Raw genomic sequence first — 12,883 nt, 5'->3', positions numbered from 1 at the left:
AGCGATGCTGAGAAATTTTTTACAGCCAAGTTGGCTCCTAAATATGAAAAGTGCAGGGTAGTAAAAGTTTTGTCACCTCTAGTGTATGAGTTGGTTAGAGTTGCTGACAACCATCCTATAGGTACTTAGCATATTACGGATTTTAAGAAGTGTAACGCGCGGACCTGGTAGTAGCGCGGCGATCGCGCGCAGCTGCTACGCAGCTGACCGAGCGCGGCGGCTAGAGAGGGGTAAGGGTAGCGGCGCGTACGGCGCGGCACCGCGCGGCGGTGCACGGCGCATAGATACAGTGGGTCCCGCGCCGTCGTTTAGAGCGCATGTGATTGTTTCTTATATTGTAAACGAATGTTAACGTGTTTCTGTTTCTGTTGCGTTGTTACTATCTTGTATCTATTTCCGAACTTGTAATAAATTGTTTAAAGCACGATAAAACCGTCTTTATAGTGGCGCCCAACTATAGTGGCCTCGAACTCAAACGCGTTCTTTTTACATGACGCGAACTACTTGTGTTTTGCCGCGAAAACACGTGACGAACACAACGGCTAGATACAGATCTATAACGAACAACAAGCTAAACGAGAAGTAAGTACCTACTCACTTACCGCCATGCCGAAAACGAGGTCTACTCGCGCTGCCGATGAGCAACGGCAAGCTGGCGACCCGTTTAGCGACGACGCAAGCGACCCTGATGTCTACGACGACACCACGGCGGAGCCGCGCGCCCGTGGCGCCCCCGCCCCCGCTGCCCCTGGCGCTGCCGGCGCATCTACGAGTGTGGACACCGAGAGGCTCTTGGCGAATGTCATGCAGTCCTTCGCCAGAATGCAAGCGGAAACCAACAGGACTCTGGCTGAAACCCTGAGGTCATTGCCCTGCAACAGCCCCTGGAACTCTGCAGCTTCCCCATCAAACAACCTCCCGCCTGTCGGCGCCGGTGCTGCTGGTGCAGCCGCCGCCGGATGCGGCAACTTCGGCAAGTGTACGGCGAGGTTTGATGGAAGTTCACGTGACGCAGAAGTACTGGAAGCATTTTTAGACGCCGTAACTATCTACAAAGAGTGCAACAACGTGAGCGACGAGCACGCGCTGCGCGGCCTCCCGATGCTGCTGGTGGGTGATGCCGCCGTGTGGTGGCGCGGAGCTCGCACCGGTGCCACCTCCTGGACAGACGCCGTGGCGCGCCTGCGTTCCATGTACGGGACACCGCGGCCGGCTTACAAGATTTTACGTGAAATCTTCGCCGAAGAACAAAAAGACTCCGAGCGAGCTGAAGTGTTTATGTGTAAAGTGCGGTCGTTATTAGCAAAGTTGCCTTACGTAGTGCCTGTGTGTATGCAGATAGATATATTATACGGACTATTGCATCGACGTGTAAGAAAGCGTTTACATAGAGACGATGTTGGTGAGACTGTAGATTTATTTATAGATAAGGTTAGGAGTGTCGAAGACACGGTAGCGGAGGTCCATGTATTGTCGGATGGTACCTACTCCGTTTCCGGCGCGAGCGCGCCATATTTCGAACCGAAGTCGAATCGTACGATCGATCGCAACGTTACCCTTACCACCGGTCCGAGCGTTACTACCGGAGCGAAACTCACTCCTAACTCGAACGAGAATTCTAAACGCGATAAGCGCGTTCGTTGTTCATATTGTAAATTTTATGGACATATTGTTGATAATTGTCGTAATTTACAGAATAAAAAAGGTAAACCGAATACTGTAAGTTCGAATATTAGTGTAAGTAAAAATAATAATAATCCGATACGTTGCTATGGATGCGGCCAACCGGGCGTAGTGAGATCTAGATGCGAGACATGCCTCAACAAAAATGTACCCACGAAGTCTTCAGATTTTAATATCGTCGTCGGCACCGCAGCCGACGCCGACGTAGACCGCGCGCTGTGCGCGACGAGTGTGACTAAGGGGTCACATCCGATGGTGCCGGTTGTCGTCGCAAATAAGGAAGGCGTAGCGATAGTCGATACTGGGGCTACGTGTAATATTGCTAGTCCCACGTTACACGACATCTTACGTTCGAGCGGGGTACAATTCCAGGAGTCAGAACGCACCATTGGGCTTGCGGACGGCTCCCGACGGCTGAAGGCAGTGTTGACCGCTACGGTGCCCGTGACCCTAGAAGGTAAAAAAGTAGCAACCGAGTTTGTGGTGTTCCCCGGTGAAAACACCCGAACTCTTTTAGGACGAAGTTTCATTAGCGAAGCTGGCTTAGTGCTAGACTTAGCCCAAGATTCATGGTATTTTTCGAACAATCCCGATGTTGTGTTCCCGTTTGTTCGATCTTTTGTTTTGAATAGCGCAGATCTGCTGCGAGCGGACATCTCCAATGCGACCTTGCGTGATGATGAGGGGACGAAGCTGCCGCCAGAGCACAGGGACGCCCTCAATGCATTTTTATGTCGTAGGGCGGACCGGTTTGCTACCGAAGGGCCTCCTACCGACTTCGCCACGCATAGGATTAAGGTGAGTGAAAACCAAGAACCTATCGCTTCACCACCATATAGGCTGTCGCCTTCCAAGAAGGAAGCTTTGGAGAAAGAGCTGCGAGACCTGATCAGCGCCGACGTCATAGAGGAGTGTGAGTCCCCGTGGGCCTCCAATGTCGTTCTGGTGAAGAAGAAGAGTGGTGGCTTCAGGCTCTGTATTGACTACCGCAAGCTTAACGCGGTTACAGAAGCTGATCGCTACCCGCTCCCCAGAATAGAAGACATCCTCCACGCTGCGAAAACCTCCAAGTTCATGACCTCGCTAGATTTAAAATCTGGCTACTTTCAGGTGAGTGTCGATCCCGATCATAGAGATATCACTGCGTTTACGACTCCACTGGGCACCTTCAGATTCAAGCGCATGCCCATGGGTCTCCGCAACTCAGGTGCAACTTTCCAGCGGCTGATCGATCGGTTCAAATCCAACTTGCCAGGTATAACTTTGGTTGCATATTTAGATGATTTGCTAGTGTTATCCGAGACCTTCGAGAAGCATCTCGCAGACCTGGAGGCCGTGTTTGATCGCCTCGCCATGTTCAACCTACGAGTGAATCGCGAGAAGAGCCATTTTGCAAGGGACTCCGTGAAGTTTCTCGGTCACGTCATCGTACCAGGTGGTATACATGTAGACCCAGATAAGACGGCTGCTATAGCTGATATGCCAGCCCCTCAAAATGTGAAGCATCTGAAGTGTTTCCTGCAGACATCGAGCTGGTTCAGGCGCTTCATTCCGAATTATGCCGAAGTTAGTAAGCCGCTTACGTCTTTGTTGAAGAAGACGAGTGTGTGGAAGTGGGGCCCCGAGCAGCAAAGCGCCTTTGAGACTATTAAGTCTCTTCTTGTGTCAGCGCCGATACTGCGTCAGGCTGATGAGTCGAAGCCGTTCGTTCTCAGGACTGACAGCAGTGGCTATGCTCTCGGAGCAGCTCTACTCCAGGGGGAGGGCGTCGACGAACGTCCCGTAGAATACGCGAGTCGCCTCCTCACAGCGGCGGAACGGAATTACAGCACGACTGAACGCGAAGCTCTAGCCGTCGTGTGGGCTGTATCCAAGTTCCGTGGGTATGTTGATGGGGCAGAAGTAATAGTTAGATCCGATCACCAACCGCTTAGGTGGCTCATGAGCTTGAAGTTGCCAAGTGGTCGACTGGCCAGGTGGGCTCTGAGTCTCCAAGAGTACAACCTCAAAATAGAGTATACTCCAGGTAAGTCTAATGTAATTGCAGATACGTTATCGCGCCCCGCGTGTACTGAGGGCGTCGATTGTGACTTATGTTTCACAGCAGCTGTTGATCTGCCCTCTCGCAGCCCCAAGGATGTTCGAGAGAACCAAATTAAGGACGATGAGCTACGTAAGATCGTCGAGGCTATGGAGTCCGACGATCCCTTTAGGGGGAGAGCGTGGGCAGATAAGGGATATGTGCTGGCTGACGGTGTGCTATACCGTTATGGCCCAGAAAATGAAGATAACGACGATGCTTGCTTGGTGGTGCCGAAGCATGAGCGCGAGACCGTGCTAGCCGAGTACCACGACGCCCCTACGGCTGGTCATTTTGGCGTAGAGAGGACGCTGCAGCACATCGTCGGTAAGTATTATTGGCCCGGAATGAGGTCCTACGTGGCCCAATATATTAAAAATTGCGCGGCTTGTCAGCGATACAAGGTGGACACGCGGAAACCTGCCGGTCTACTGCAGGTGCCTGCCGCGTCGCGTAGATTTGAAGTTGTCGCGATCGATTTATTCGGTCCGTTGCCAGAAACTGAAGCCGGCAACAAGTGGATCCTCGTAGTAGAGGATACATGCACCAGGTGGGTAGAGTTGTTTGCTCTAGGGGCCGCCACCAGCGAAGAGTGTGCTAGGATCCTGGTTAATGAAGTGTTCCTGCGTTACGGGGTGCCTAGAAGGCTCGTTAGCGATAATGGAGTGCAGTTTGTCAGCGAGGTAATGCAACAAACCTGTCACGTCCTAGGCATAAAGCAAACGCTAACGTCGTATTACCACCCGCAGTCCAACCCTGTCGAGCGCAAGAACCGGGACCTTAAGCCGCAGTTGGCTATCCTGGTAGGTAAAGATCATAATACCTGGGATGCACATCTGACAGCGATTCGTTTCGCTATGAATTCCACACTTACGGTGAGTACGGGTCATACGCCCGCGTACTTGAATTTCGGGCGCGAGATGCGCGCGCCTGCCGACGTGGTGTCCGATATGCGGACAATCGTCGAGAACGAGAATGTAGTCGCGTCAATAACGCCATTCCTTAAGAAGTTGCCCGTCGTGTTGATGGACGCGAGAGACGTCCATGAGAAGGCCCAGGCAACTCAGAAAAAGTACGCCGATGAGAACCGTCGGCCTGCGCCAGATTATAAGGTTGGCGATTACGTACTTTTGAAAACCCAAGGCTCCAACGACGCTTGTAGAGGGCAGACGCCTAAATTTATACCCCGTCGTGATGGACCGTACCGTGTCCGAGAGGTCGTAAGTGCTACAACTTACGTGTTGGAGCGCATTAGCGATGGTGTTTCCTTGGGTAAATATCACGCCTCCTTGTTAACCCCGTTCGTTGGTCGCATCCAAGCTCCGATTCGAGAAAAGCGTAGGAGGGGAAGGCCGCGAAAGGCTAACCCGACTTCGAGGGCGTAACGTCTGGGTTAGAGGGGGAGGATGTAACGCGCGGACCTGGTAGTAGCGCGGCGATCGCGCGCAGCTGCTACGCAGCTGACCGAGCGCGGCGGCTAGAGAGGGGTAAGGGTAGCGGCGCGTACGGCGCGGCACCGCGCGGCGGTGCACGGCGCATAGATACAGTGGGTCCCGCGCCGTCGTTTAGAGCGCATGTGATTGTTTCTTATATTGTAAACGAATGTTAACGTGTTTCTGTTTCTGTTGCGTTGTTACTATCTTGTATCTATTTCCGAACTTGTAATAAATTGTTTAAAGCACGATAAAACCGTCTTTATAGAAGTAAATATTTAGCGTTTCAATTTTGTGGTCTTTACTGTTTGGATATTTAAGTTTCAAAGATATTCAATTAGTATTTTTTTGAGTGTGTAGTGATGTACTGAGTTAGCAGTTACATTACCATGGTTTGAATAGGGATTGATGAAGTTGATGTAAGTAAGGTTAGGATGCTTGAGATTTGAGTGTTCGTGGAAGACTAGCAAAAGAGAGTAAATAACTTGTGATGCTGATATTTACTGTATTAAGATTTTGGTTGATTGATACATTTTTTTTTTTGGATTTTTCCGTGTATTTTCCGTTTTGTTTAGTTCCTGGGTTATTGAATTTTATTTCAAGATTCTGATTTTAGGTCTTTGTTATGATCAGTTCCAGGAAAATTACTATTTCATATTTAGAACCAATTCTAATAAATAGTAGAAACTTTTACATTTTCTTGTGATTAGTCGCTAGAAAGGGCGCACTACTGCACATGATTCGAGTTGAAACATTGTCTTTTGGCAATTGTATTCAGGCGGTTGGTAGCATGGAGTGAGTCACCGTAGAGATAGCTTCATTGCATTTAACAATGAGCTGGAAGGTGATGTCAAGGTGCTCTTACTTAAGCACATTTTGATACACCGCAATATTATTGTTTTTTTTCTTTTGCTGTATATATAGTATACGGTTGTATTTGCATTTTTTTTAAGTGTTCCGGGTAGTTTAGTTGGAATTTCTTTGGTTCAGGTTTGAAACGCTGAGGGCAGCGTGGTTCACCCGGTGAACCTTTTCATAGGAGGGGAGGTATTGTAACATAGTAAAAATGTGGTGCATAGCGACATCTGGTTCTAACGGCAGTGTTCCTATAGATCCTGGTATTGAGGTTTATCTAGCGAAGCTTGCGGGCTCACTAGATGGCGTGCTTGGAGAGTTGCTATGTATTTGCACGGTTTTGTTTTTACATCGTTTCATATTTATATTGGATTGACATTTGAGACGTCAAACGGTACAGTTCACATCTGTGATTTCTCGCAATTTAAAATAAAAATACGTACTTTTACCCTCTTTGAAACGCGTGGTTGTGAGTGTTGTGTGTCTGTGACACTGTGGCATTGTGGGTGACACTCTGGGTGAGTTCTTTCCCAAAGAAAACTCGCGATATAATAATATATATCCACTCGCATAATATTATATAGAGGGTACTCTGTGAATTGAGTGTCTGCGCATTTATTGCTATAAATAGTGGAACTAATTAGTACCAGTGCAAATATGGTTAATTGTGGGGGATGCGGTAAATTTCTCTCGCCGACAGGTGCCGTCACCTGCTCCCTGTGCCCGAACAAATTCCACAGGGCGTGTGTCGGTATTTCGGACAGGGGTCAGGCTTGCAGAGACTGGTCCTGCCCCGCTTGCAAGCGGAACTTTCGGAAAGGCGACAATAGCCAGACGCCAGTGAAGGGGATCGAGGAGGCGAGCGGGAGCCCCTCTAGCTCTCCCGGGGCGACGTCCAAGGACGTCGTCGTGGAGACTGCGGCCGTCGTCGTCGACCTTCGACGCGAGGTCGCAGAAAGCATCGCCGCTATGAGGGAGTTTCGGGAGGAGCTGGTACAGCTGCGGATGTCTCTCTCGAATCTCAACGAGCGCATGAGTAGCGTCGAAGAGAGGCTGGACGCTCTCGAGAAGCGCCAGGACGCCGGCTGCGCGGAGGAAGTCGTCGCACTCGAGCGCAAGGTCGAAGAGCTCAAACTCGAGCTCAACGAGCGGGACCAGGAGGCGCTGCTGTCCGACCTCGACATCGGGCACCTGCCCGAGGACAAGGGCGTGAGCGCGACGCACGAGGTGACCGTGCTGGCGGCGCGGCTGGGCGTGGCGCTGGAGGCGCGCGACGTGGTGTTCGCGGAGCGCGTGGGCGCTGCGCCGGCGCCGGGCCAGGCGCCGGGCCGCCCGCGCCGCCTCGTGGTGCGCCTGGCGCGCCGCGGCCTGCGGGACGAGCTGCTGCAGGCGGCGCGCGTGCGGCGCGGCCTGGCGGCGGACGGGGGCGCGCGCGTCTTCGTCAACGAGCGCCTGACGCGCCGCAACCGCGTGCTCTTTCACAGAGTGCGCGAGGAGTGCGGCCGGCTCGAGTGGCGCTACTGCTGGACGAAGCGAGGGCGAATCTTCGCACGTCGGATGGATGGAGGCCCCGTTCATCAGTTTCGCTCGGAAGATGACTTGTCACGGGTGTTTGGCGTCAACTGTTCGACCTAAAATTGAAAGATTAGTTAGAATAGGAAATGAAACACAGTATCTACTTATAAACATTGTATTTAAGTTCATTTACAGAATTTTTCAAACAGATTCAGCTGATGCTCACTCATATAATGTCTCTATTACACTATACAGGGTGTCCCAGGAAAGACTGTCAAGCGGAAGTCCAGAGCTAGAACATCTCTTGGGGATTCCAAATCACCCCTATGTATATGATCCGATTTTTTATAGTTTAGGAGATATGATTTTTTTTCTAATTTTTCAATGTTTTTCGACCTTAGCGCTATTTTTGATCATAACTTCGTAAATAATTGAGATAAATGCCTGATTTTTTTTAAATAATTTAGCTAAACCTTGGGTCCTAACTAATACATACACAAATAAACCCTAAAAGTAAAATCATGCGCTTAAACATAATAGAAGTACTTAAAAAAAGAAAAGTGCAAAAAAAACATAACTTCGAAGATTAAAAAAAAAATAATAGCAACAAAATAATTTATTTAAAAGAATCTTAAAAACTTCCTTAGTTTATCTAGTTTCTACCATAAAAAATTCAGTAAGTTAACTTTATGGCATCATCCCCAAATTTTGGTTTAAATACGACAAGTCTGATATTTGAAAACTTAAGTTTAAAAAATTGTAATAAATTTGGTCGTGTTTACTGGGAGTATGGCTTTGAAAACAGATAAAAAACAATAGTTAAACGGTATGATAGCCGCGCCACTTGTTTGGAAAGTGACAAATAGAGTCAATGAACTAATGTTAGAGTGAGATAGGGGCAATCCGTGACTAGTGGTGATAATAGGAACTGAATACGTCACACTGCTCTGCTAGTCGTCTGCTTACCCTTGTGCTTACAGTACGATAGCGATTCCTCTTCTCTGGTTAGTGGTAATGGTAGTTACACATTAAATCTATAATAATTGGCTTTCACACCGGACTTTGATTGCATTTCGATTTGGACTCGTATTATTGGGACTCTCGTCGAATTGGCTTTCCCTAAGGACTTTGAGTGCAAACTTATCTATTGGTTGCAAGTGAAAACTGGTGTTTACTTCATCATGACAAGACGTTGTAATGCCCATTTTACAAGTGAGAACTATGAACAAGTGCACTACTTTTACGGGTACGCAAGAGGGAATGCTGCGGAAGCTGCGAGGTTGTTTCAGGAACAAGTAGAACGAAGAGGTGATCGTGCATCTGAAAGATGGCCTAATCATCGGAATATCTTGCAAGTTCGCGATGCCTATCGAGAAAGCAGAGTACCAGGAACAATCACAGGGCATCTGCCACTAATAAGAGAGTCAGAATTGGTAGAAGAAGTTATTGAAAAAATAGAAAGAGAGCCCAGTGTAAGCGTCAGAACCATTGAACTCCGCACTCCATAACAAAATCTGTAACACACCGCATACTTCAGAGTGAGGGCTATCACCCATATCACATTCAAAGAGTCCAACAATTGAAATCGGAAGATTACCCCAGACGGGTTAGATTTTGCCAAGAAATGTTGCGGCGTCAAGCAGTCAATGAAAACTTTTTTAAAACAATTTTATTGACTGAAGAATCACATTTTAAGCGAACTGGGATTTTCAACATCACAATTACCATTCCTGGGCTGTCGATAATCCTCATAATATGTACGATTTTATTTTTGTGTTACCCACACATTAGAAATTCTAAACATTTTTGAATATCATATCAAAAATTGACCGCTCCAGCGGGGTTCGAACCCGCGTCTCCGACTGACCGTGTCGGCGCTCTAGCCAATTAAGCTATAGAACGATGTACCCGCTAGAGCGAAATTTTTGATATGATGATTTTTATTTTCGGTTTAAGCGAACCGTGGCGCCGTCTATAGTGAGTTCTTTACAGAGACCCGTAACTATTAAAAAAGTTTCCTGTCAAAGACTTTCATATACAATGAAAATCTTTGACAGGAGACGACACCATGCTATTTTTAATATGTACGATTTTATTTTTGTGTTACCCACACATTAGGAATTCTAAACATTTTTGAATATTTGTCACTTTTCGAACAACTGGCGCGGCTATCATACCGTTTAACTATTGCTTAGAATACAAAAGATTCAGATAGGAAGTGTTTTTTATCTGTTTTCAAAGCCATACTCCCAGTAAACACGACCAAATTTATTACAATTTTTTAAACTTAAGTTTTCAAATATCAGACTTGTCGTATTTAAACCAAAATTTGGGGATGATGCCATAAAGTTAACTTACTGAATTTTTTATGGTAGAAACTAGATAAACTAAGGAAGTTTTTAAGATTCTTTTAAATAAATTATTTTGTTGCTATTATTTTTTTTTTAATCTTCGAAGTTATGTTTTTTTTGCACTTTTCTTTTTTTAAGTACTTCTATTATGTTTAAGCGCATGATTTTACTTTTAGGGTTTATTTGTGTATGTATTAGTTAGGACCCAAGGTTTAACTAAATTATTAAAAAAAAATCAGGCATTTATCTCAATTATTTACGAAGTTATGATCAAAAATAGCGCTAAGGTCGAAAAACATTGAAAAATTAGAAAAAAAATCATATCTCCTAAACTATAAAAAATCGGATCATATACATAGGGGTGATTTGGAATCCCCAAGAGATGTTCTAGCTCTGGACTTCCGCTTGACAGTCTTTCCTGGGACACCCTGTATACTCATAGCAGTTCCCACTATTATACTCACTACCTAACATTTGCTTGCACACAAACAGTATTTAACTCATACATTCACTACTTTAACTATACATACATGCTACATACAATATTCAAGTCCACACCTATGGTATCTAATAACAACTGGTTTATAATTCTCATTGTTACCTATATATCTATGTTCATTGCAGTAAACTATCTTTTATTGTTTAATGTCTCTAATTATTATAAACAATGACTAACAAAAAAAACCTAGCTGTTGGATTTTTGAATGCGGGGTCGCTATCGACCAATCAGGATGAATTTATAGCTGCCATAACAGATTTTAGACCGGATATAGTGGCTATTAACGAGACCTGGCTCAGGTCTGGTGAAGAGAGTAGGGCTCCAAGGTTGGTGGGCTACACTCTGAGACACATCCCTAGATCAATCAATATTAAGGGAGGACGAGGTGGGGGTGTCGGGTTCTACATACGCAAAGGAATCTATGCCCGTTGTTGTAAATATCCTACGTCTGACAAGGTGGAACAAATGTGGATCACGACCCGTATACAAAACCAAACCATCACTATAGGTACAGCGTACAGACCTCCCTGGCAGGATCCTGGCATCTTTTTAGATGCCTTATCAGATTCCGTAGCGGCTCTGCATCGAAATGACGGAATAATTCTAATGGGTGACTTCAACATTAACCTTCTCGAGACAAATACCAGTAGGTTCAGATTATTTCGTGATTTTTTGAATTGTTTCTCACTACAACAGATAATCACTCAGCCAACTCATTTTACCTCCCGTAGCAGTAGTCTGATAGATTTGATATGCTCTGACATGCCTGTGGGCTTGGTTGATGTAGAACATATTCCAGAGCTGGGTGCGCATGCCCTTCTAATAGCAGAATTCAAAATTAAAAAGCCAAAGTATCAGCCAACTTACAGAACATTAAGACCACTAAAAGATATCATTCTTGATCAGTTTTGTTGTGACCTAAGCTCAACTGATTGGGAATCGCTTGAGCAGTGTGGTAGTGTCAGCGAGATGGTAGAGTCTTTTACCAACTGTTTAATCAAGATATTTGACATGCATGTCCCCATTATAAACTTGAAATTAAAATATCCCCCCCATCCATGGATTACCGAAACTATTAGGTCAATGATGCGCATTAGGAACAAATATCATAAAAAGTATAAAATAAAAAAGACAGAGAACACTAAGGAATCCTATAAACTAATGAAGAGCATAGTAACCAAGGCAATAGAAGAGGAGAAAAAGAGTTACTTTAATAAATTTATCAATAACAACATAGGTAACTCCAAAAAGCTGTGGAAAAACCTCAAGCATACAGTTTTACCTAATAAAAACAAAACTGCTGACTTACCTTCACACCTTGCTGATCCTGATGCAATCAATAACCATTTTCTCACAGTACCGGGTGATAATCAAACTAACTTTTCTGATCTCACTTATTTTGTGCATCATCGTCACTCCTCATCCACTTTCTCTCTTAGTCCGGTAAGTGAGGAGGTGGTTCTGAAGGCTATAATGAGGATCAATTCCAATGCTCAGGGTCATGATGGTATATCATTAGACATGCTCCAGCTGACACTGCCACAAACATTGCGCACCATAGTTGCGATCGTTAATCGCTCAATAACAGAAGGAGAATTCCCAAGTGGTTGGAAAACTGCTATTTATTTATTTATTTATTTATTTTGTTTTTTTAGGAAAGCATACAGTGATACATTTTAACAATTGCTTTAAAAAAAAAGGAAATATCTAAGCACCATTTAGTTGCTTTCGCAAGTACAAATCTATTATTTTGAATGCTTTTAAAATTTAAAAATTTACAATTAAAAATTTGAAAAAAAAAAAAAAAATTCAAAAAATCCAACATGAAAATAACTACATACACTTTAATTTTTTTTTTTTTTTTTTTTTTTCTCTAAATGAACTTTAAATAAGGAAAAGAGGTTTATGATACCATATCGAACCAGTGCCCTGCCAGTTTCGTTCTAATTGTTTTTACAGAAGTGTTGAATAGGTCAAAGTCGGGGAAGTCATTCAGCTTATTGATTTGATCTGCGGACCTCAAAAGAAAGGAGTTTTGCCTATAGTTTGCCGAGCAACTAGGGACATGTAAATAGTTGAGGGGATGTCTTAATGATCTTTTAGGTAGTTTTAGGTAAATTTTGCTAAGAAGATCGGGAGAATCTAATTCACTTTGCGCTATCCTGGTCAACGATGTAATGTCTGCTATTTTACGCCTTTCATGCAACGGTAATATATCGACACCTCCGACGCATAAGGTCTTAACGCCCTTTTTATTGAAAACCCATATTTTACATTATCGTAATTACGTATATGAGTTTTATAAATTCCTGAAATCAGAATCTTATTATTACTTTTAATTAAGGAGTTTTAGAAAATTTAAATTTCCTTCTCGTTTTCGAGTAGTGACAAAAGTAAACTTTAAATGGCCATACTGTAAACTTGCCATATTCTGTATACGACCTTATGCGCCGGAGGTGTCGATATG

General features: G+C 45.0%; 1 protein-coding gene across 1 annotated transcript; it reads left to right on the top strand.

Annotated features, from left to right (window-relative positions):
* The first annotated feature begins 10,584 nt into the window (after positions 1-10,584).
* Positions 10,585-12,096, top strand: LOC123662705. Its single transcript, XM_045597509.1, has one exon. The coding sequence runs from the start codon at positions 10,585-10,587 to the stop codon at positions 12,094-12,096; it is 1,512 nt and encodes a 503-aa protein (XP_045453465.1).
* Positions 12,097-12,883: the final 787 nt, after the last annotated feature.

This window comes from Melitaea cinxia, chromosome 19, assembly GCF_905220565.1.
Source record: "Melitaea cinxia chromosome 19, ilMelCinx1.1, whole genome shotgun sequence".
In the NCBI taxonomy this organism is placed as follows: Eukaryota; Metazoa; Arthropoda; class Insecta; order Lepidoptera; family Nymphalidae; genus Melitaea; species Melitaea cinxia.
The sequence above is the reverse complement of the archived record's forward strand: the minus strand, read 5'-3'. Positions and strand labels throughout refer to the sequence as shown.